Source organism: Geotrypetes seraphini, chromosome 10 (genome assembly GCF_902459505.1).
Source record: "Geotrypetes seraphini chromosome 10, aGeoSer1.1, whole genome shotgun sequence".
NCBI lineage: Eukaryota > Metazoa > Chordata > Amphibia > Gymnophiona > Dermophiidae > Geotrypetes > Geotrypetes seraphini.
The window spans coordinates 104914558-104940591 of record NC_047093.1 but is presented as its reverse complement, the minus strand read 5'-3'; the positions used below and the strand labels follow the sequence as shown (position 1 = coordinate 104940591).

Sequence of the window (26034 nt, the reverse complement as noted above, 5' to 3'; positions counted from 1 at the left end):
CACTCCTTCCAGTAACTAACTATCCTCTTCCCTCAATCCTGCATGTGCCTTTTTTTCTTTCTCCTCCCCACTTCCTTCCAGCGTCTGCTCCCCCTGAACCTCACACTTTCATTCAGTGTCTGTTTCCCTCTCTCTACCCCTTCCATTTACTGTTCACCCTCTGTCTTGCCCCTTCCATTCACTGCCCTCTCTGCTCTTTCCATCCAGTGTCTGCCCTCTCTCTCTTCCATATGGCATCTTCCCTCTTTCTATGCTCCTTCCATAAACTATCTATCCTGTGCTCATTCTCTCCTTTGTACATGATTGATTTCAGCTCTGTCACCTCTCCATTTTTCTCTTTCACCACCCCCTCCCCTATGCTCTGGCATCTCTCTTCTCCTTTTTTTCCTTCCCACCCCACGGTCTGGCATCATCCCTTCCCTGATTCCCTGGCATATCTCTCCTTTTCTTTTCTTCCATCTCTCCCTCCATGCTCTGACATCTCTTCCTTTCTTTCCCCCTTCCTTTTCCCTTGGTCTGGCATACCTTCCTCCTTCCCTCCATGCCCTGGGCATCTCTTCTTCCCTCCAAGCCCTGGCATCTCCTTTCATTCCCTCCCTCATCTTCCTTCTCCCTCTAGTTGGGTACAGCAACACTGTCCCCAATTCTCTCCCCCTCTGCTCCCTTTCCTCCTTCTGTCACCCAAGGCCTGGTGTCCTGAACTTCATCGGGCAGCAGCATTCACAATTCACTGCTGTTGCTGGCTTCAGGCCTTCCTCTCTGTCAGGTACTGTCTTCATGAAAACAGGAAGTAGGCAGGACCCAGCAGAGAGGAAGGCCTGAAGCCGGCAACAGCAGCGAATTATAAACGCTGCTGCTGCCTGAAGAAAGTAATAGCGTCAGGCCTTGGAGCACCCGAGGCAGACTGCTTCTCCCCCCTCCCAGCCGAACCCCCGCTGACCCAACTATCTCTCCCTCCCATGCGAGCCCTGCCGACCCTGCCAGCGAGATGACCGAGCAACAAACCTCCCTCCAGCAGCGTTGGCAGCCACAGCACGCTAAATAGGTTACTTCACGGCTTTCTTCTGCCGGTGAGTCCTTCTGCCGCGTCACTGATGACATCATCAGTGATGCGGCAGAGGGACTCACCGGCAGGAGAAAGCTGCGATGCAGCCTGTTTAGCATGCTGCGGCTGCCAATGCTGCTGGAGGGAGGTTTGTTGCTCGGTCATCTCACTGGCAGGGTCGGCAGGGTTCGCATGGGAGGGAGAGATAGGAAGGTCAGCGGAGCCTGAGCGATGATGCTGCCGCTGCCGAATCCAGGCTGCGAGCCCTTGTCCCGTTGTCCCCACTCACAGCTTCGGGACGCTCTCTCTGAAAACGGGACATTTCGGCGTCCCAAAGCTGTGAGTGGGGACAACGGGACAGGGGATCTGAAAAAGGGACTGTCCCGTTCAAAACAGGACGTATGGTCACCTTAGTCATGTAACTTTTACAGTTTCATGACAATTGAATCTGCAGTAGTAAGTCTAGCAGATTTAAGCTGGAATTAATTTGTGACCCTTTACAATAAATATACAGACTTGTGGAGGGATATAATCGAAAGGAACAGCTAAGTCCGTTTTCGTCTAAGTCGCAAGTCGTCTAAAGTAAAAAAGAGCTTAGGACACATTTTCGAAAAATATGTCTAAAATTTTTTTTCTTTTGAAAATCATCTAATTATACGTCCTGCCAATCTGATCTTCCAAGTCGCTAAATCGTCCATCTTTTTACCACATTTTCGTCCAACTTTTCATCCAAGTCAAAAACGCCTAGAACAAGCCCTGTTGGACGTGGAAGGAGTCTGCAAAGTGATGGACTGAACACCCAGACATGGCACCTAAATAGTGGGGTACCTTAAAGGGCACTGCTGTGAACTTCACAAAAAGGGTGCCATGTCTTCTCCTCACTACAGCTCCCTTATAGGTCATGGTGAGCCCCCCAAACCACCTCCAGAATCCCCTAGACCAGTGTTCTTCAACCACCGGTCCATGGACCAGTGCCGGTCCACAGAAATTTCTTGCCGGTCCACAGGTCCAGCACATGCATCAGGCCCCAAAACAGTGTTCTTCAACCGCCGGTCCATGGTGCGATCGATGCGGCGTTATCTTCGAACCAGCTCCCTCTTCCTCACTGATTCAGTGCACAAAGCCACGGGCAGTGGCTCCTATGGGCATCCTGCACCTGAACCGGAAGCCTTCTCTCTGACATTGCAAGGTGCAATGATGAGGCAAAAGACGTGCAAGGTGCAATTAGTACTATTAAGGGGGCGAGGTCTGGGGTGGACATTGGGTAGAGATGGGCGGGGTCTGGCCCATGACTTAGCCCAGTGTTCTTCAACCGCCGGTCCACGGACCGATGCCGGTCCACAGACCGATGCCGGTCCACAGAATAATTTTTTTATTTCTGCTGGTCCATAGGTGTAAAAAGGTTGAAAAACACTGCCCTAGAAAACTTAACTACCACCCTAATAGCCCTTATGGCTGCAGGAGCCACTTATATGCCAGTAAAAAAGGGTTTTGGGGGTGTATATGGGATTGCACATGTTTAAGTATCAATGCAGTGATTACAGGGGCTTATGGGCATGGGTCCTCCTCTCCATGAGTCCCTAACCCACCCCCAAGATGGCTTAAGCCACCTCTGTGTTGGACGACTAGGCTTTCCTATGCCAGGCTGCCAGGTGATGATGGTCTGGAGGCTGAATTTTAAAGGTGTGATTACGATTTTTGATGGGGGTTGGGGGGGGTCGGTGATCACTGGGGTAGTATGTGGGGGGTCTGTTTTATGTGTTTGCAGTGCTTATCTGGTGATTTTAGGTGGGGTTTTGTGACTTAGACCATGTTTTAAATGGTATAAGTCAGTGTTCTTCAACTTTTTACACCCGTGGACCGGCAGAAATAAAAGAATTATTTTGTGGACCAGCAAACCACTAAGACTGAAATTTTAAAAAAACATTTCCGCCCCGTCTCCACGAGCTCAGTCTGCACAAACCATCTGATCCCATCTGCACAAGCCGCAGTTATGATTTTATATTGAATGTATTTTATTAAAGTATATAAAGAAACAATATTCTGTACAATTGTGATTTTATAAATACAAATATACAGAGCAAGGACCAACAAAACCCCTGTCTCCCCTCCCCTTCACATATATACCCTCTACTACCAAGAAAACTGAGCAAGCCAAGTTATTACAGAATGCTACACAGAAATATCATGCTAACAGAATACTGCAGTCACATATGACAGGAATAGTGTTAGGGGAGTGATCCTGGTCCGAGAGAGCCCTAAGCCAGCTGGAAGCTAAAGAAGCACTGCCTGGGCTTTATAGTCCCCAGTTATGTCTCTAGCAGGATATATATTTCAAATCTGATATATTCTAATGACAAAATAGAAATAAAATTATTTTTCTACCTTTTGTTGTCTCTGGTTTCTGCTTTCATCTTCTTTTCACTCTTTTACTTCCAGCGTCTGCCCTGTCTCTTCAATCCAGCATCTGCCCATTCCATTGACTGTCTGCCCTCTCCCCCTTCCATATGTATCTGACTTCTTTCTATGCCCCTCTCCCCTTTCCATCCAGCCTGTGCCTCCTCTCTCCTTTGTACATGATTCATTCCAACTTCACTGCTTTCTTCATTTTTATCTCTCCTACACCAGATCTAGCATCTTTATCCCTCTCTCATTTCTCTGCTGACCCCCTTTCCAGCATCAATCTCTCTCTACTTTCTCATTCATGTCTCACCCCTTTCCCTCATCTGATCTCTCCATTCCATCCTGACCCCTTCTCCCCTTCGCCTCCTCTAATCTTTCTGCCAGCTGTTTCATTCCATTTTTCCTTCTCCCTTCCCTCCTTCCCCTATCCAACAGTAACTCTCTTCCCATCCCTTTCCCTCCTCCCCTCCCAGCAGCATCTCTCTTTCTACCTCCCTCCAGGTTCAGTAGCAGCTCTCCCTTTATCTAGCAGCTTCCTAGCCTCCAACAATGGCTTCCTCCCCTTCCAACAGCTCTCAGTACTTGCCTGCAGCAGCGATTTACTTAGGCAGCCTAGGGTCCATTGCCACCTCTGAGGAAAGAGGAAGTTGCCGATGAATCACTGCCCTGGCAAGTACGAGAGCTGCTGGGAGGGGAGACAGTCACTGTCGAAGGCTCCCCAGGATCTTGCTCCCGCACACGCTGACCATCTCCCTTCTACCTGCACCTGTAGCTCTCTCCCACCTGCACCTTCCCCATGGCCCTCTTCAGCAACTCGGCAGGGGCGGCGATCAAGACAGGCTGCCGACATCGGGATCTTCACTCTCTGAGTCCAGCCCATTTTGTTTCAACTTCCTGTTTCCGAACAGGCGAGACTCACAGAGGGAAGGCCCCAATGTCGGCAGCCTGTCTTGATCGCCCGAGGCTGGGAGGAACAGCAGCCTTCCAACACTACCGCAGTCGGCAGGAAATTTAACTGCCAACTCAATCTCGCCGGCCCTGTGCGGACTGGCAGAAATGTTCTGCAGACCGGCACCAGTCTGCGGACCAGTGGTTGAAGAACAGTGGTCTAAGTTACAATGTCCAAATTCTGTTGATCCTGGGCTGTATAATTTTTGGTTATACATGCTGTAAGACTAAGTCTAAGCTGGCCCACATCCTGCCCAACTCCTGCCCTCGACACTCCTCCTGAAACGCCCCATTTAGCTTTGGTCGTTCAGCGGCACTATGAAGGCCTAGGTAGTTTAGAAATACGTCCAAAACCAGTTTTTATTATCGCCACTTGGATGTATTTGGACAATGTTCATCCAAGTGCCGACTTAGGCCAATTTTTGGACTTTTTTCTCTTTCGATTATGAATCCCATATTGTTTCTTGGACCCATGTCTTCCCAATGTCCTTAAGACATCTCTATTATCCTTTCAAAAACACATTTTTGAATGGCTGAACTACATGTTAGCCATTGGAGAGTTTCCATCAACCTGGGGGAATATAATAATCACCTCAATTGTAAAAAAAAAAAAATCAGAAAGAACAAATTTCATCACCTTCTAACTATAGACCAATTGCTTTTATACCTTTCTTTATTAAGGCCTCCTCTTATTAAACTGTGCTAGCAGTTTTTAGCGCCGGGAGCCATGCTGAATGCCTCCTGCTGCTCCTGTGTACAGCGATGGACCCCCACCATCTCTAGACCCACCATCTCTCCTTTTCTCAACTACCCTTCATCCAGCATCTCTCCCTCCTTCCCCACCACCCCAGGGTCCACAAGCTCTCCCTTTCTCTTCCCAACTACCCTCCTATCCGGTATCTCTATGCCCCCCTCCACACCATCCCTTGTGTCCTTGTCTCCCTTTCTGTTCCTTCCCTTCCTAAATCTCATTATCCACCATCTCTCTCCCTCTCCTGTTTTTAGACCCATTATTTCTTCCCCTCCAAGTCTGGTATATGCATGTCTCTTTGAACCCCCTCTTCCCTCCCTCCCACCATGTACTTCTACACCAAGGGCCCCCCCGAAGACCTGCACCCTCCCGAAGGCCTGCATGTTCCCCCCTGGCCTCCCACTCTTACCTAAAGATAATCGGCAGCCTGCAGAGAGGATTGCGGTGCTGTAGCGATCTTTGCAAGCTGCCATCATCCTCGGCACAACGTTGGCTCTGCCGAGATCCTGCCCCTAACGTCAGAGGAGGGGCAGGATCCCAGTAGAGTCAACGTGGTACTGAGGACAATGGCAGCTTGCAAAGATAGTTACAGCACCGCAATCCTCTCTGCAGGCTGCCGATTTTCTTTAGATAAGAGCGGGGAGGCCAGGGGGGAAGCCAGAGGATGCTGCAAAGGGCCAAGACAGCACTTCCCGACTAATCCTCCCCCCTAAAGCGGCAGCGGCAAGCCAGCAAGATTCAGCAAGGGAGGAGGGTTGGTAACTAAATCTGCAAGGCCAATTTAAAAAAAACAAAAACAAACCATTTTGAATCAATTCACCTGATTCGAATCGGAAATCGGGCAGCACTAATGCTAACCTGAGATATGGAATTGATGAACCAGAAGAGCACAACAGAGTAACTTGTACAATTATATGTTAAGCTAAACTGACCAAATGAAGCAGTGAGTATAATGAAAGAAAGATGGTGTCATAGTGGGAATGGAGCTAAAACCAAAAACCTAAAGAAACAAAACTCGACCATCGGAAAAACAAACCAAATAGGATAATAAGTTAAACTGATTGGAAAATGGTGCCGGTACTGAAACAAATAAAGAAGCCCAAGGTAAACCATAGAAGGTAGAACTAGACGCTGGGACATCACAGAAAATAAATACCTTGGTTGAAAAACACTGTTCATTGAGATATAACGCTGAAAAGAAAAATGTGAAAAAAGTAAGGTAACCAAGCCAAGAAATAAAAGCTGGGAGACTGGTAGAAAATACAGGGGAGGCATCCTTACTTTGGGCAGAGCTGAACCAGCGTGTTCGGCTGAGCGCCAGTGGCGTACCTAGCATATGTGACACCCGGGGCCCATCATTTTTTGGCACCCCCCCATCTGTACGAAAAACATGATTTTTAGTAACAAGCCACATGTCACACATGAGTACCTAGGAAAAGGCAGCATCTTACATACTGCAGTGAACAGTACAACATCAATACACCCATTGTAAAACTAAACAAGCCAGACCAGTACAGATCAATCCTACACCGTCAATCCTAACAGAAAACCATGTCTTTCTAACACACAGAAAACACCTTCGCCTAGTATGGACTATGTCATCACAAACTAACCCCTCCCCCTTTTACAAAACTGTAGTGTGGATTTTAGCCACGGTGGTAACAGCTCTGACGCTCATAGAATTCTTTTTTTTTTAGTCAAGGTTTGTTTATTAGTTTTTTATAAAATACAGAACAAGGAAGGAACAAACACATGAAGTGAATAGCATTAGATATGCTCAACGTTAAACAATTAGCTTTCTAAGTGGTTCAGCATAGTGAGCGCAATTAAACAATTAATAATATCAATCATCCAAACAAATTGTGTATAACAAAATTGGATGTCCATCCATGTGTGTGCAAGCATGAGAACAGTGGAAAAGAATGTAATGACAAGGGGAGGAGGGAGGGAGGAGGAGTAAGAAGTGAGAAACAGGAAAGTATATGTGGATGGTGTGAATGGTGGAAGCAAGTAGCTGTCCTATTGGTGAGAAGTGGTATGTAAATAGGACCTTAATAAGGACCATTTCTGCTGAAAATTCAGAGATTTGTTAGAAGTTTTGGCCAAATAGGCTTCAGTTCGGTACGTAAGACATACTAGGTTCCACCATTGAGAGCAAGAGGCTTGAGACAGGTCCTTCCAGCATGTAAGAAGAACTTTCAAGGCTAGGGATAGCAACAAGTCAAATAGAAAAGCATCTGAGTCAGAGATTAGGGTGGAAACAGAAAAGGATTTCAAAAGTAACATTTGATATGTCAGAGGGATATTTATGTGGAAGATGGAACATACAGTATCCCAGAGGGAGGACCAAAATGAGGAAATAGTTGGACAAGAGAAGAGAAGATGCTTGAGAGAGCCCACCTCTGAGTGGCAAGTCCAGCACTGGTCAGAATAAGCGGGGTTAATCTTATGGGATTTGAGTGGAGTCCAGGGCGCTCTATGAAGTAGGAAGAACATATGTTGAAGATTCGAGGCTGAACGAGATGTGTGAGAAGTGGAAAAATAGATGTGAGACCAAGCTTCTTCGGATATGGGGGTACCCAGGTCATTCTCCCATGAGGATTGTAATTGAGTTAGGGGGACAGGTAGGAACGATTTAAGTAATTTGTAAAAGTGTGAGGCAGAGTGACCTAGGGATAGAAATTGGTGTGAGAGAGTGAATAGGGAGGGAGCAGTAGTGTGTAAGATCGGATAGAGACCTGATTTTTTGAGTGAGGATCGAAGTTGAAGCCATCTGTAAAAGTGGGAAGCATTGACAGAGAAGGAACTCATCAGCTCTTGGAACGTGAGTAAGGATCCATTTGGTTGACATAAGGAACCGATATCCCAGATACCTAGATGAAACCAGGAGGGCCATGATATATGCTTCTTATCTATTAAAAGCAGCTTATTATGCCAAATAGGACAAAGTGAGGATTGATTCCAGGGGATATCAAGTCGTGCGTCAAGGTCAGCAAGAACTTTGTGGGTCGTGGATATGATGGGATGGTTAAGAAGGTTGGGTATGTTCCTAGTGCCCATCAAGCGTAAAAGAGGGAAGGGGCTCATGAGAGAGGATTCAAGTCTTAACCAGTTGGGTATGTCCGAAGATAGAGGGGAGGAAAGCCACTCAGCACCCTGCCTCAAGAGAAAGGCCTTATGGTAGCAGTGAAGATCTGGGAAGTTAACACCACCCTGTTGAGAAGAAGCTTTTAATTTTTGAAGTGAGATTCTGTGGGGTTTGTTATTCCACAGGAAGTGAGACATTTTTGATTCCAAATGTTTGTATGTAGACGGTGGGAACAATAATGGGAACATGTTGAAAATATAAGTAATTTTAGGGACTACCATCATTTTTAAAGTGTCCAATCGACCCCACCATGAGAGGTGTAGGGGAGACCATTTAGAGAGAGTGGTGGTTAGTTGTGTAAATAGTTTAGAGGAGATTAATTGCATAGATGATCGAAGATCTCTATCAAATGGTAAACCTAAGTATTTAATTCCAGAGGGGACCCACTTGAAGGGCTGAGAGGAGATATTGAAAGGGATACACGAATCATTAAGAGGCATAATTTCCGTTTTGTCCCAGTTGATTTTGTATCCCGAGATCAGAGAGAAGGAGGAGATCAAGCGAATTAGGGAAGTTAAGGAGGGTTCTGGGTCAGAGAGATATAATAGGACGTCGTCAGCATAAGCGGAGATTTTGAATTCGTTGTTGGATATAGATACTCCCTTGATATCTAAGGATTGCCTAATAGCTACAAGAAGGGGCTCCAAGGCTAGATTAAACAATAAAGGGGATATGGGGCATCCTTGTCTTGTGCCTCTGTGTAGTGTAAAGGGGGAGGAGGCAGTATCATTAACAATTAGTCTAGCAGTAGGGTTATTGTAGAGAAGGGAGATCATGTGGATAAACATAGGAGGTAATCCAAATGCAGACAGAACAGCAAATAAGTATTTCCATTCCACCCTGTCGAGCGCCTTCTCGGCATCAAGAGAAACGAGAATGGTTGGGTCAGGGTTTGACGAGGTGGAATGGAGCACATGACATAACAATCTGGTATTATCTGCCCCATATCGACCCTTCATAAAACCAACTTGGTCCCTGTGAATCAAAGCAGGCATAACTTTCTCTAGTCGAAACACTAATATTTTGGTGAAGATTTTATAGTCCAGGTTGAGTAGGGAAATAGGACGATAGTTCTTAACGAGCTGGGGGTCTCTGTCTGGTTTGGGCAGAACAATAATGTTGGCTTCAAGAAAACGATGAAGGTTAGCTGAGGTGGACATCAGACCATGATAGTATGATAGTAGATATGGTGACAGGAAGGAGGAGAACGATTTGAAGAATTCAGAAGTCAAGCCATCAGGACCGGGAGTCTTAGCAGAGGGCATGGAGGAGATGGCATGAAGAATTTCTTCTGTAGATATTGGCTGTTGTAAGGGTTGTTGTTGAAGAGCTGAGAGGGTGGGCAATTTGAGAGAGCAAAGAAAGTCCGATATGGAGTTATCATCAGAGGAAGACTCAGAGGAGTAGAGTTGATTGTAGAAAATGCGGAATTCCTCAAGGATATCTTGGGTAGAGGTGCGTAGGAGACCATTAGGGGATTTGATGTGAGAGATCCTTTGTTTGGTGCGCCGACCTTTGAGATAATTAGCAAGGAGACGGCCCGATTTATTAGAAGAAGAATAGTAAGTAGCGGATCTTCTAAATATGGATGCTGAGGCCATTGAGCTGAAGATTTCGTTGTACTGGAACTTCAGTGATTGCAGTGTTTTGTATAGGGAAGGATCATGGCGATGGTAAAGCTGTGTCTCGTATGTATGAATGTCTGATTCCAATTGGTTCAAAGTAGATTTGCGTTGTTTGAGTTGAAAGGCTGAGTAGCTGATGATTTCTCCTCTGAGCCAGGCTTTATAGGATTCCCAAACAAGGGAAAAGTCCGAAACTGAAGAAGTATTTGTGTCGAAGAAAGCTTGCGATTCAGTCCTGATGTGTGAGAGGAAAGTCTCGTCTTGTAAAAGAAAATTGTTGAGGCGCCAGTGACGAGAAGAAGGATAAGCAGACCATTGAATAGTACAGGATACAGCTGCATGATCCGATATAGTGATGTCATGTATTTTTGCAGAAGAAACTAGACTCATCAGGTCTTTAGAGCCCAATATATAATCAATCCTTGAGTGAGATTTATGAGGAGCAGAGTAAAAGGTATAGTCCCTAGTAGTAGGATGTAAAATTCTCCAGAAGTCAATCCATCCAAATGAATCCATTAATCGGCGAAGCGCAGAGCGGACTCCCAGTTTAGCTGGGCGGCAGGTGGAGGATCTGTCAATGAAGGGGTCGATGGGGAAATTGAAATCCCCTGCAAATATGGTGTGGGATGACAGTGAAGTTGTGCTGATCGTATGAAATGATTGGAAGAAAGCGGAGTCATCAGAGTTGGGGGCGTAGATGTTGAAGAGATTCAGAGGTTGACCTGCTATAGAGCCCTCAACATAGGACCATCTGCCAGCAGGATCAAATTTATGAGACGAAAGCTGGTAATTTAGAGATCTTTTCAAGAGGGTAATAACACCATTTTTCTTTCCTTGAGCCGGTGCAGAAAAGCAATGTTGGACCCAGCCACCAGACATCTTCTGTGCCTCTTCGGAGGAGAGATGAGTTTCTTGGAGCATACAAATATCAGCATTGAGATGCTTAAGGTAGTGCAGAATTTTCTTCCTTTTAATTGGGTTATTTATCCCTTTAACATTCAGAGATATAATATTCAGGTTAGCCATGTATAGAGAAGGACCTGAGTGTAGACCATAATAAGCTGAGAGCGGTCAAGTTCAATATATGCAGAAAAGGAGAAAGGTAATCACACCAATGAGCCAAGTGAGGGAGAGAGTGTAAGGGGGAAGTGACGGACTCATGTTTGCAATGAACTAGTATGATAAAACAAACAAAGCACAAGAAATGGGGTCGCATGCTGTTAAGAGGAGCTCAGTGAACCGCTCCATCGCTCGCCCCTAGAAAACCATGAAAAGAATCAGATTCAGCCCTTTCAGAGTCTGCGCATACAGAGAAAGGTAGAGCCTATGAATCAAGACATAGCTCCCACTGAGTCATCAAGGTATTTTTGGAGATCCGTCGGAGAATCAAAATTTTTAGTAGTGTTATGGTAGGTTATACGCATCCTGGCGGGGTAATAGAGCCCATATTGTGCTCCAATGCTCCTGAGCTGAGGTCGCATAGATAGGAAGGCCTTTCTTCTTTGAGCGGTGGCTTTGGAGACGTCAGGGACAAATAGGATCCTTTTACCATCCACTGAAAGATTCTGAGCAGATTTTGCAGCTTGTAATATTTGAAGGGCTTGTGGGTACCGTAGAAGCTTGAAAACAATGGGACGTGGAGGTTTAGAGGGTGATGGAGGACCTGATGGGACCCTGTGCGCTCTTTCAATTTCCAGAGGGGGAGAGAAATGGAGGTTAAGGATGTCAGGAATGAAAGAATGTAGAAATTGAAGCATATCTTTCCCCTCTTTAGATTCAGGGAGGCCTATGAGGCGCACATTGCTTCGGCGCATACGATTAGATAAATCCTCCATATCTGATTGAAGAACAGTGAGTTTTTGCAGGTCTCGGTTAATGTCCCTGTACTGGGAATCATGGGCTGCCAAACGTTCTTCAACGAGTTCTAATCGGGCATTGTGTTGTTTTAACTGCACAACTATAGTGCTCATTTCAGACTTAATGTCTGCGGTTGCAGCCAGGTTTTCCTGCATAAGTTCGCGCAGGACTTGCAAGTCGCGCGCGATCGAGGCTCCATTATCAGCGGAGTCAGAGGTCGGGGCCTTACCGGGAGACGGCGGTTCATGTTTGGACCGTTTGGGAGCCGGGTGCGTCGTGGCTGAGCTCGTGGTGGGAGCGGAGTCGGTCTTGCTAGATTTGCTGGCCATCTCTGAACGTACCGGTAGTGATTTGTGGTTGTAACGTGCGCTTTTTCGGGCTGAAAAAATGTTAAATCGGCGAGGCTGCAGCGGAGACGAAGCACTAAGCGGCCATCTTATTTGCAGGCACGTGACGCCCCCACGCTCATAGAATTCTGAGCATCAGAGCTGTTACCACCACGGCTGGCGCTAAAAAAACGCTCCACAGTTTTGTAAAAGGGGGATAAAATAGAAATACACAGACAAAGGTTAAATTGAACCAGCAAGAAGCTGGACTCTGCATAAAATGCAACACCACAGAAAGAGTGACATATGTCTCCTAAAGCAATAAAGAAATAGAAAATTTTTGTTCTATCTTTGTCTTCTCTGGTTTCTGCTTTCCTCATCTTGTTACTGTCTTCCTTCCATCCACTGTCTGCCATCTCTTTGCCCCTCCCTATATGACATCTTCTCTCCTTCTATGCCCCTTCCAGAAACTGTATGCCTCCCCCTTCCATCTCTCCTCTAGACCCCCACCTTTGGTCTGGCATCCATCATCTTCCCTCTGTTCCCTCATGGTCTGTCATCTTTCTCCTTTCATCTCTCTTTCCCTCCCCCCTGTGGTTTTTAGCATCTCTCTCTTCTCATTTCCTCCGCTCAGATCTGATATCTCTGTCTCCTTCCCTGTTCTCTGGCATCTCTCTCTCCTCTCTCTCTTCCCTTTCCTTCTCTGGTCCTTCTTTATTTTCTGCCTCCATTTAAATTAAATTCTTTCTTACTATGCAGTCCTCAGTTTCCCTCTTTTCACTATGTCTACCCACAGCATGCCACCCCTTTCCTTCACCCCTCCACTATCTCACTAAGCCTATCTTCTTTCCCCATCCAGCATATGTCCTTTTTCTTTATCCCTCCTTCCATCCAGTATGTGTTCTCTTTTTCCACTTCCATTCAGCATTTGCTCTCCCTTCTCCCCACTTCCATCATCTGACCTCTTCTCTCTCCCATTTCTACCCACTTCCATCATCTGCCCCCTTCTCTCAATCTCTCCATCCACCACAGGCCCATCTTTCTCCCTTCCTCACCTTTCTGATTTTGGCAACAAGATCTGCAACGCCGCCCCCCCCCCCCCCCCAGGACAACAGGCCCGGTCCAACAAACCTCCCTGCATGTGGCTGGCGATGTCTAAATTGCCTTCTTTTTTTTGTTTGAAATAATTTTTATTAAACAGAAAAGCACTGAACAGCCAAGGAAAACAGTACAATACAGACATGGCAAGGAATGAGCAAAACATCATAACAAACAGGGGAGCTCCCCCCCAAAGGAGGGGAAGACAAACCCCATGAGGCCCCGAAAAGGGCAAATCAAAAGCCACCCCGGCTCAGTCTGCATAAGAAAGAAGCACAGAGTGCATTCAAGCTGAACAGTACAATTCAACAATTTTGCAATAAACAGAACCCCCAAAAGAAAAACAAGAAAAGAAGCCCCCAATATCCAACCAACTCACACACACCACAACATCCATACCCCTGTCATACCGACCTGCACACTCACTCACCAGCAACCATCCAAGCAAATGAGGAAACAGACAGCCCCCCCCTCCCAGTCCAGTGAAAGTGAATAGGGGCAAGGCACACACCCAGTCACAGAGAACCAACCTCCAATATGGTAGCATCCCATAGAGATCGATACAGGCGCCGGGACGCCGACATCTGCTCCGGGCAAGTGCGCAGCTCCCATCGAGCCACTTCGAGTAAGGAGCGCTTCCATCCTAACACTTCAGGCGCGCTGACATCCATCCAAAGACGTAGCACACCACGCTTGGCCACCAACAGAGCAGTGTACAAAAAGCGCCAGTGTTCCAAACTTAGGCCCTGGTCTAACACCTCCCCCTCGCATCCCAGTAGAATAAGTAAATATGACCACTGAAAAGGCAGTTGCACAACCCGAGCCAAGAAATCCAACACCCCATTCCAGTAAGTTTCCAGCTGCGGACATTCAAGTAACATGTGTACAAGGGTGCCACGCATACGCTGACATTTAACACAGATATCTGATCCCCAAAGGCCCGCCCTCCTGCCCCGTACCCTAGTAAAATATGTGCGGTGTAGTATTTTGAATTGTATTTCCTGCTGCTTCCCAAAACACGGTATCCGAGACCTCGGTCCCCTCATTCGTCTGCTTATACTTAGACCATTCCTCGATGAGATAGGTGTGAAATTCCTCGTCTAAATGCAAGGAGGGGTTAAAGCGCCAAATGCGATCAACTGGGGAACCGCTCCCCCACTTGAGAGACAATGTCACAGCAGCATGATCACTAAAAGGAACATCCAATATGTGGGTACGCATCGTCCGCCCAATGGAACGAGAGGGGAGTAAAAAATAATCCAGACGGGAGTGACAGTGATGAACCACTGAAAAAAAGGTAAAATCCACCTCCCCAGGGTGGTAAACCCTCCACACATCCTGGAGGTCCAACTTGTCACAACCCGGGCTCCTGTAAGGCGCAGCGAGCACCTGGGAATGTGACCAAAGCTGGAACCTGGCGTGTCCCTTTCCACTAAGGGATCCTTCAGGTCTTTAAAACAGGCACATTCTAAACTTAACAGCATGCAAGGTATAAAGGCATCTTAGTCAGAAATGGCAAAGCAAAAATAAACTTTATTTCAACTACTGGTTGAATAAATCAAAAAATATAGGCAACAGCCTTGGAGTTCAAGATGGACTGATATTGCATGAAATACAAAGGTTCAAAATAATATAATCAGGCAGTTGAATCTGGGTCAGCACTGCCTAGTTTGAAGTTTATTAGGATTTTATATACCGCCTATCAAGGTTATCTAAGCGGTTTTTACAATCAGGTACTCAAGCATTTTTCCCTCACTGTCCCGGTAGGCTCACAATCTATCTAACGTACCTGGGGCTATGGAGGATTAAGTGACTTGCCCAGGGTCACAAGGAGCAGCGCGGGGTTTGAACCCACAACCCCAGGGTGCTGAGGCTGTAGATCCAACCACTGCACCACACACTCCTCCTCCTTGTGTACAGTCCCCTGCTTCTGGACTTTAATCAGTCAAGAAATACAGTTCTCTTCACCAGAGCAGTAATAATCAGATAAGTAATGCTTTTATCCAACAGTCCAGAACACATAAGAATCACAGCATTATTCAGAGTTCAAAATCAAGCAAACGTTTCCCTCTAAACGGTGCTGTAGCAATCAGGCACAGCTGTGCAGGACCATCGAGATTTCCCAGCTGAATCATCATACAGGAAATACATTCAAAATGGTTTGTCAGAAAACACACACATTCCTGCTTTACAGAAAACCTCAAAAATGTGGCTTCCCAGGAGAGCTTCACTGGCTTCAAACGGGTAAGAGACAAGCTTATAAAGAAATTAAATCCCAATCTTAGGCTTACTGTGTCTCCATGGGTGCTGGCAGAGTGTCAGCTCCTACACAGCTTTCCTGCACCTTCATGGCTTCTCCTTCTGGCTGTACTCCAGTGTCCCAGACAGGAGGTAACTCATCTGCCTCAAGCATAGGACAGTCTGTGAGAGACTGCCTCCTCTCAGCTTCCCATTCTCCGGTATCTCCTCTTTTCATGTGTCCCCTGTGCCTCGTTATATCCTGTGGATAACCACTCCCCCTCTGAGAAGGTGGGGGAAGGGTTTTCCACACACCGGCTTGCTTCCTGCTATTACAGGCAGGTTTCTTCCTAGCCCTGATTTTAACAGGCTGCTCAAACTGAATAAGCTTTCTGACAGTGGCAGGTCTACATGGAGTGTAGGTTTTTCTCTTAATCTTATCCTGCCCTGTCTCTTCTACCTACATGTCAGAATCAGAGCAGAAGTCAGCTTCATCAATCAATTGGCAGGTCACCTGATCAGCCCTCCTGCATCTAGGTGCACTGTGAATACTCCTGATCACTGGGGCAAAACCCGGTACGGATTCGGGTTTGTTTTGGCCAAAACCCGAAACGGACCTGGGTTTGTCACAAATTCTCCCATCAGGAAATTCACCCCCCTACGCTCATTATCCATCGCCACTGGTCTCGGGGGCTTACAATCAATGGAGGGATCGCTAGTGATGTTAAAATCCCCGCCCACCAGGAGTTCATAATTCGGTAACGCTATCAAGTGGGCCAAGAGAGTAGAGAAGAAAGAGGGAGTGTAGACATTAGGAGCGTAAACATTGCAGAGCACCACAGGTCTATCATTCAAAGTCCCCACCCAGATGACAAAGCGGCCCTGAGGGTCCCGGATAACCCTGTGGGTGACCGCTACCACCGCCTTATGGATGAGAATAGCCACCCCCCTCTGCCTGGACGAATAAGAGGACGCCACCACTTCCCCCACCCAGTCACGCTGCAACTTCTGATGTTCGCAGGCCTTGAGGTGAGTCTCCTGTAGAAAAGCCACAGAGACTTTTTCCTTCTTCAAGAACGACAGGACCTTGGTGCGCTTCACAGGAGAGTTGATGCCTGCCACGTTCAACGTAAGACACACCAAGTCAGCCATAGCCATGGGAAGTACCCAGCACCAATGCCCAGTCCCAACGAAGCATCGCACAATCCCTGAGGGTCTCCCAGCCGGACCCCCAAGAACCATCAATAGAGCCCCTAACCCCCCACTGAACTAGAGAACCTCCCCTCCGCAGCCATACCCCCCTCCCCACCCCAGATCCATACCGCTCAAACATCCACACCCAAACACACCCCACACAAACAATCCACATCCCACCAGACAAACAATACCCCACCCGTTCATCCTCCTGCTCCTCCCTCCCATATCCAACCAGCAACCCCTCCGTCCCCTCCCCCCCACAGTAAAAACATAGTACTGAATGCCCCCCCAACCCCCTCACGCAAAAAGACCCTAAAAGCCTCAAACACCACCCTACCCCCAACAGCAAACCTCCCAGCACAAACACGCCCAAGGGCAACAGGATCGTCATTTGTCCAAAAAAGCAAACAGGGGGCAGAGGTCAAAATTCCAGACACCCAAAGTTCAGGATCTCTAAGATCAAAAAGGTCAAAAAAGAAAACAGCAGCAAAGTCCAGGGACCCGGGTAGGAAGGTCCTGTGCAGGTGTCAAAGCGGAGATAACAGCAGGTATAGCAGGATAGTACTCCCGCAAACTCCCCCCAAAAAAAGGGCCAGGAACACCGTCCCGGTAGACAGGGAGGCAGCCCATATCCCAGGCCTAAGCATAGTCATCCTCCAAAAACAGCAAGCAGGATATCCATGGAACTGACAAAAATGCAAGGCTGGCCCCATAGCCCTAGAGCCCCCATAACATGGAAACAAAGGGCAAAGGCTCAAGACTGTCCAGCCCCCGGTCCAGTCCTTTGATCTCCAGGGAGGCAAAATCTGAAGAGAGTCTTAGGGAAATCGAAGCAGATCTTCTTAGGGCACCGGAGGTACAGGCGCCAAAGATCTTATATAGGCCTGTAGCGCCTCCACGTCCTCGCAGGTCTTCGGTCCCCCGGCCTCAAAGACCCGGACCCATGCAGGATATTGCACCACGAAACGTAGGCCTCTGTTGCGGAGCTCGGTGCAATAAGGCGCCAGGGCGCGCCGGCAAGCAGCCACTTCGGCGGAGTAGTCGTTGAAAAGCAGGATCTTAATGCCCGCATGCTCCAGCGCGCCCTTTTTTCTGTACAGAGCCATGACCTGGGCCTTGTCAGCAAAGTTCAAATACCTGGCAATAACAGGTCGTGGCCTGCCCGCGCCCTCCCGACGCGGACCCAGGCGATGCACCCTCTCCACCAAGGTGCACGACCCGTCCGGGGTAAAGCCCACCGCTCCAGGCAGCCACATCTCCACCAACTCATGCAGCTCAGCGTCTCGGATGGTTTCCGCCAGGCCCACCAGGCGAATATTGTTGCGGCAGCCGCGGTTCTCCTGGTCTTCAAGCCGCTCGTGGAGGGACGCGCACTGAGCATGCAGGGCCTGAACCTGCGTCTCCAGCGTCCCAGAACGATCCTCCTGGGCAGCTATGCGGGACTCCGTGGTCTGTAGACGCTGACCATGCCGCTCCAGGCAATCCCGAACATCCTCCACTGTTGCCTGGAGCTTAGTGAGCCTTTCATCAATCGCCGCGGAAATGGTCCGGGTCAACTCCTTGACCGCGTCGTCTTGGAGTAGCACTCTTGGCGGGGTCGCAGTTCCGGACGCCATCTTGAGAGCCCCGTGCACACGCTGAGCCCGAGTCGGCTGCGGGGTCTTAATGGGCATAACTTGCCTGAAAGCTGCTGCAGAGAGCCGCCGAAGCAGCTGCTAGCTCCCCACAGCATTCCGCTCCACCCTACACCAAAGAAGTAATTAAGGCAAAGCAGGATGGCTATAAAAAGCGAAGATTAGCGCGCGAGAGGGTCGGAGCACGAGCAGGGAGCCACCGCTCAGCTCAACGTCGTCACGTGACCCCCCCAAACTGCCTTCTTACAGCAGCGGGAGCATTGTAGTTGCATATGGCTGCCGTAAAGGTTGTCTCTGATGCAACTTCCGTTTGTGTCAGAGATGACCCTTACGGCAGCCACATGCAGCTTCAACGCTCTAGCTCAGGGGTGGCCACACTTTTTGAGCTTGCGAGCTACTTTTAAAATGACCAAGTCAAAATGATCTACCAATAATAAAATTAAAAACAAAACAAAACACAAAGCACACTGTACACTGAGAAAATGTTAATTATCATTCCTATTCTGGGGTTTTTCAAAGAGATCAAGGCAGATGACTCTATGCACTGTCACCTCAGTAACAACCATACAAAAATAGACAAATATACCCCCTCCCTTTTTACTAAACCACAATAGCAGTTTTTAGTGCAGGGAGCTGCGCTAAATGTCCAGCGCTGCTCTGGACACTTATAGGCTCCCTGCATTAAAAACCGCTATTGCGGTTTAGTAAAAGGGGGCCATAGTGCAAAATATAGACAGCAGATATAAATTCAGACACATTTTGATCACTAAATTGAAAATAAAATCATTTTTCCTAACTTGTCTGGTGATTTCATGAGTCTCTGGTTGTATTTTCTTTTTCTGACTGTGCATCCAATCTTTCTTCCCTTCTTTCAGCCTGTATGCTTCCTCTCCTCCAGACCTCATTCCCTCCCCCAACTTTTTCTTCCTCTCTCCCTTTCTTTCTCCCTGCCTCCCTTTCTTTCTTTCTCTCTTCATGCCCCCTTTCTTTTTTTCTGTTTCCCTTCTGTCTCCCTGCCTGCCCCCTTTCTTTCTTTCTCCCTGCCCTCCACCAAGCCGCTGCTGCCACCATCAGGGAAAAGGCCCCAAAGCCGCGGCCGCGGCTGCCCCAAGCTCTCTCTGCTTCCCAGCATCGGGCGGACAGAGAGGAAGTTCCGGGCAGCCAGGCAGCGATTGGCTGGCCAGAACTTCCTCTCCGACGGCAGCCTTAGGGGGGGTGCACACCCAGCCAGGTCCGGAAAATGGTCGATCGCCAAGGCAAAGTGAGTCTATCACGGAGCCCGGGATGGGCTCCGCGATCAACTCACTTTGCCTTAGTGATGGACCATTTTCCAGACCTGGCCGGCTGTGCACCTACCCTAAGGCTGCACCCGGGGCGGACCTCCCTCCCCCCCCTTGGTACACCACTGCTGAGCGCTATGAAAATGAAAGTGAAAACAGCACGAAAAAAGGGGGATTTAAATGCTGGAACCGGCACTGGTCACTTGATCAAAAACAGGCTACCTTATTAGCTAAAGCCAGGGGGAAAACTGGATGACACTGCAAAGGCCTATACAGCACTTCCCAACTGACCCTCCTCCCTCAAACAGGAGCGGCAGTAGACAGCCAGCAAGAGGCAGCGCTGCTGCTCCTGCTTTAGGGGGGCTAGGGGGAGGGTTGGTAGCCGAATCGGTAAGGCCAATTGGAAAAACCCGGAAAACGAATCGATTCACCCGATTCGAATCGGAAATCGGGCAGCACTATCCTTCACTGCCAGTCCTAGACTTTATTCCTTTCATCTAGCTGCCCCCTATGCCTGGAATAAATTACCCGAGTTTGTTTGCCAAGCTCCTTCCTTTACCTTGTTTAAAAGCAGACTGAAAACCCACCTTTTTGATATAGACTTCAATTCATAACCATATTCTCCGCTGCCCACCAACCCAGCCAGCAGATTAACTGTTCCCCTTAACTGTATCATTCAACCTCCTCCTCAGTCTCTAAATCTCCTACTCCTTTTCTTCCTTTCCACTTCCATCACTAATCCCAATTAGCTAGGTGGTTGTCCCCATACAGCTGCCATAATTAACGTGACCATTTATTTTTTTCATCAAAACAGAACATCTATTAATTGTCAGTCCCACTCCCAATCCCGCCCTAGTCCCGCCCTATCCCATCCCCAATTTATTCCATTAATTTTTCATGTACACATATCTTATTAATTCATAATGGTAACCATAAAATAAAAAAAAAAACCACAAAGCACACTATACACTGAGAAAATAGGGGGTTTTCAAAGATGTCAAGGCAGATGACTTTAAAATATGCAATGTCACTTCAGTAACTATAGAAAAATAGACAAATACAGTGTAAAATATAGACAGCAGATATAAATTCTCAAAACTAACACATTTTGATCACTAAATTGAAAATAAAATCATTTTTCCTACCTTTGCTGTGATTTCATGAGGCTTTGGTTGCATTTCCTTCTGACTGTGCATCCTTTCTTTCATTTCTTTCTTTCTTTCTGCACTCAGGTCCAACAATTGTCCTTTCTATTCCCTCCCTCCTTCCTTCCTATGTCCTTAGTGCCCCTAGTGCCTCCTTCCTATGTCCTTAGTTCCCCTTCCCATATCCTTAGTACCCCCAGTGCCTCCTTCCTATGTCTTTAGTGCCCCTTCCCATGTCCATAGTGCCCCCAGTGCCTCTTTCCCATGTCCTTAGTGCCCCCAGTGCTCCTTCCTATGTCCTTAGTGCCCTCAGTGCCTCCTTTGTATGTCTTTAGTGTCCCTCCCTTGCCAAAGCCAGCCTGTCTGCCTGCCTCCCCCTCACTGTCTTCCAGCCTTTGTCCCACTCTCTCCCTCGAAGCCAGCCAGCCAGCCTCCCTCCCCCGAAGCCAGCCAGCCTCCCCTCCCTTCCTGTCGTGCTGAATATGAGAAAGCTGAACTGCAGGACTCCTATCTGTCTGTCTGCCTCCCTCCGAAGCCTACCCGATTCTTCTGTTCCCCTCCCCCCCGATCTGTCGACGATGCCCGCTGCTACTTCTTGCCCTTGCCGCAACCACAGGAAAGGCATGTTCAGGCACTGGCCCAGAAGCCTTCTCCCCAACGTCAATTCTGGCATCAGAGAGAAAGTTCCGGGCCAGCCAGGCAGCGACTGGCTGGCCCGGAACTTCCTCTCTGACACCAGAATTGACGTAGGGGAGAAGGCTTCTGGGCCGGCGCCTGGACTTGCCTTTCCAGCTGTAGTTGCGGCAGTGGGTGGGTAAGCAGGGAGATTACCATTCTCCCCCGATCGCCTGTCCCGTTGTCCCCACACATAGCTTCGGGACGCTGTCGCTGAAAACGGGACATTTAGGTGTCCCGAAGCTGTGCGTGGGAACAACAGGACAGGGGATCAGAAAAAGGGACAGTCCTGTTCAAAATGGGACGTATGGTCACCTTAGCCATAATAGAAGAAATAGGAGGGCCATTTGGCCTTTATCTGAGGAAGGAGAAGTCTATCTTGCCCTATAGGTAACCACTTACCATCAGTATGGACTCTCATTGCTGAAGCTGTAATGTCTGTGGTTATGATGAAATATGGGATCCATAGATTCTGCAATATAGAGACAGCAGTGCAACAACATGTAAGATCAGGGTACGTGAAAGCAGAAAATGATGGAAGCTCAAAAGATGAAATATACAAAAGAGCACCTTCATTCCACAACGGCATATAATAAACTTCAAAGTGCCTACTTTCTAAGCAATCTTTTTTTCTGATAATACATTTCTAAGTGTCTCTATGGTCTTCATTTCCAGCCAACCACCAGCCAAATTATTTGAAGGCTTGTTTCTTTTTCTGGCTTTTATTCATCATCAGACCTTAGTTTTTTTAAGTGCTTGTGCTCTATACTCTGTGATTTGTGCAAATCAATAAGCTTTTCCTATACAACTTTAAAACTTATGTACTTATATACTTAGCTTTAGCTATTTCTTCATTCTTTTTTTGAACCTCAGGAAGGACCTTAAGGTTCAAAAAGTTTCGCTCAAAGGCTTTTTCAAGAATGGGTCTCCCCTTTTGTTTTGCTCCACAGCATCCCAACCTGTGTTCTTCTATGTAAAATAGAAGACGTGTGTTCTTCTATCTAACATGGAAGACGTGTATTCTTCTATGTAACATGGAAGATATGTGTTCTTCTATGTAACATAGAAGAACACACATCGGGATGCTGTGGAGCAAAACAAAAGGGGAGACCCATTCTTGAAAAAGCCTTTGGGCGAAACATGTTTAACCTTAAGGTCCTTCCTGAGATTCAAAAAAAAGATGAAGAAATAGCTAAAGCTAAGTATATAAGTACATAAGTTTTAAAGTTGTATAGGAAAAGCTTATTGATTTGCACAAATCACAGAGCACAAGCACTTAAAAAAAACTAAGGTCTGATGATGAATAAAAGCCAGAAAAAGAATCAAGCCTTCAAATAATTTGGCTGGTGGTTGGCTGGAACTGAAGACCATAGAGACACTTAGAAATGTATTATCAGAAAAAAAGATTGCTTAGAAAGTAGGCACTTTGAAGTTTATTATATGCCGTTGTGGATTGAAGGTGTATATAACATAGACAACGTCATAAACAACATTGGGTTATTTTAATATATACAAAAGAGCAGCACATTATATTTTTTTACACAAAATGCAGAACCAATTACCTCAATCTGTTTATCCTGGAAGATGCATCTGACACTTTTGTTGAAGCCTGCACCAGAAAACATGGATGTGATCGGGTATGTTAAGTCTAAAACTTTGTTTAACACGGATGTCATGCTCTGAAAGAGGGAAGACAAAAGTAGCTAAATGAAAGCCAGTTTTTTGTTGTTGTAATAATTAATATTACTTCTTTTATAAGCTTTAGTCAAAATGTAAATAAGATCGTGAAATGGAACATTTAGAGCAATGTTTTTCAACCGCTGTTCTGCGGCACACTAGTATGCCGCGAGATGTTGCCTGGTGTGCCGCAGGGCCGCCATCAGGGCAGTACTACCAGTCCTGCATTCAGGGGCCCGGAGCTGATAGGGGGCCCGAGGCAGGGGCGCCAGTAGCTCGCCAAGGCAAAGTGAGTCGATCACCCAGGACTCACTTTGTCTTGGCGATCTAATCTATCGAGCCGATAAATCTTCTTCTCCCCGACGTCAATTCTGCAGTCGGAGAGGAAGTTCGGGCCAGCCAATTGCTGCCTGGCTGGGCGGAACTTCCTCTCCTATTGCAGAATTGACGTCAGGGAGAGCATGTGTCGGCTTTGGGGCCTGTTATCCATTGGTGGGTCCTGTTCCTCGATGGCAGTGGCAGTGGCAGTGGCTTGGGGAACGGCAGGGAGAAAGAAAGAAAGGGGGCAGGCAGGGAAACAGAAGGAAAGAAGAGAAACAGAAAAAAAGAAAGAAAGGTCAGGGAGAGAGGAAGAAAAAGTTGGGGGAGGGAATGAGGTGTAGAGGAGAGAAAGCATACAGGCTGATAGAAGGGAAGAAAGATTGGATGCACAGTCAGAAGAAGAAAGTGCAACCAGAAATCACCAGACAAGGTAGGAAAAATGATTTTATTTTAAATTTAGCAAAGTGGAGGCAGTATTACCACAGTTTTCAAAGGAATTTGCCCAAATAACTTAATAGTTAACTGGGTAAATTCCCAGAGATGAAAACTTCCCTTCACTTACTATGCACAGTTCTGAATTTATATCTGCTGTTTATATTTTACAATATGGTCACCTTTTACTAAACTGCAATAGTGGTTTTTAGCGCAGGGAGCCTATGAGCGTCAAGAGCAGCGCTGGGCATTCAGCGCAGCTCCCTGCGCTAAAAACTGCTATTGTGGTTTAATAAAAAGGATGGAGGGTATATTTGTCTATTTTTGTATGCTATAAAAACCAAATACAGAGAGAGACTGAGAGCTGTTGACGAAGAGCTACGTTTGTGTCTTTCTTCGATTCCAGCCAGAATATCAGCTTTGTATTCAGCCAAACAGGCCCAGGTTTCGCACTGAATAAAGTATTTTATAATTTTTCACTATTCTGTTTACTTAATATTTCATAATAAAGTAATTATAAAATACTTTCTTTGTGTTTATTTGATTCCTATTCAAGAGAATTACTTTATATATAGTCAATATAGGCACAGAGTTAAATTTTTTAACATTTTCTAATGGTGGTGTGCCTCGTGATTTTTTTCATGAAACAAGTGTGCCTTTGCCCAAAAAAGGTTGAAAAACACTGATTTAGAGCATCTTCAGTAGATTTGTTTTCACACAACTACCATTAACACACTTTATTAGCACACAAAAAAAGATGACTACCCTGGGGCAAAAACAGAACTTTTAAAATGAAACAAAACAGTAGCTGGAATAGTGCCATGTGCTCCAACACTCAACCAGGATTTGCTGGTCTTACCTCTTCTGACATACACTTCCTTCTGCCACAGGGGATAGGCAAGTAGATCCTAGTTGAGTGTCTGAGTACAAGTTGCTATGTCAGCTGCTGTTTCATTTCATTTTAAAGCTCCCAGTTGTGACAAAGGGAAAAAGCCACAGCATCAGGAAAGGTTTAAGGAGTGGAGGGTAGACTACAGAGGGAGGGGGCATGAAGTGATGATGCTGGAGGGGAAGAGATGATGCTGGGTGGGAGAGGGGGAAAGAAATATGCTGGAGAAGGGAGATGCAGGACACTATTAAGGGGGAAATAGGGATACTGAGGGGAGATTCTAGACTTGGGGGACAGGGGGAATATATAAGAATGCTTATTTTTTCATGTTACTAATGCTTTTATATTTTTTTTAAATAATCTCTTTATTAGGCATAAATAGCATACATACAGGAACAAAATGAAATATGAAATTCAAAGGTACATATTAGTGTTCTTTAGCTGCTAATCAATATATCAAAAACAGATGGAAAAACAGCGTAATTCAGAGAGAAATAGAATAGTAATAGAGATATACATCATCAGCTAAACAGGGGGTCTCCAAAGTCCCTCCTCGAGGGCCGAATCCAGTTAGGTTTTCGGGATTTCCCCAATGAATATGCATGAGATCTATGTGCATGTACTGCTTTCAATGCATATTCACTGGGGAAATCCCAAAAACCTGACTGGATTCGGCCCTTAAGAATGGACTTTGGAGACCCCTGAACTAGAAGGTAAACACGCAACTGCCTAAAGTAAATTTTGAAATGGGTATAATCCCCCCTCCATAGCAGAACAGTATAGCAGCATAACAACAGAACTCAGTATAATTTTCCTCCCTCCCTCCCCATACCCATTTCCAACCCCCATTGTGTGGTATAGAAGAAATATAACAGCCTGGATTAGTGGTTACTCAACACATAATAATAAAAAAAATGATGTCAAATAAATAAAGAACGAGGAAGCAGTCCTGGACTGACGAAGAAAGAGAAAATAAAATAGAAAACTATTATCCCCAACAAGAAAACTGAAAATAGCCAGGACAAACAGAGTACCAAACCTAGAGAAAATTAAGAGAAATAGAAATAAAGATAAACCATTAAGAATTAAGAAAGAGACATCTAGCTTTATGGGGAAGAGCATTCCAGTACACCTCCCAGATATCCTGAAACTTATCCTACCTTCCTGCCTCTACAATACTCACTTTACGATGTTCTAGAAGTGCTAGGTAAAATAAGCATTTTTTTCCATTGAGAGACAGAAGTTGTAGCTCTCAATCTCTAGTAAATCAATATGGTCTTCTTGGTTAACAACAGTGCTTTGTTAAGAAATAAATGTCCTAAAGGAAGATGCTGAAGTTCCCCTC

General features: G+C 46.5%; 1 protein-coding gene across 1 annotated transcript in view; it reads right to left on the bottom strand.

Moving 5' to 3' along the window:
- Positions 1–26034, bottom strand: part of PNPLA7 (patatin like phospholipase domain containing 7) — an 864087-nt gene that overhangs the window by 106754 nt on the left and 731299 nt on the right. Inside the window, exons 28-29 of the mRNA XM_033959965.1 lie at positions 22933–23049; positions 21773–21842 (exon numbers count right to left, since the gene is read on the bottom strand). Coding sequence (XP_033815856.1) covers positions 21773–21842; positions 22933–23049 — 187 coding nt within the window. The remainder of the gene's footprint in view (positions 1–21772; positions 21843–22932; positions 23050–26034) is intronic.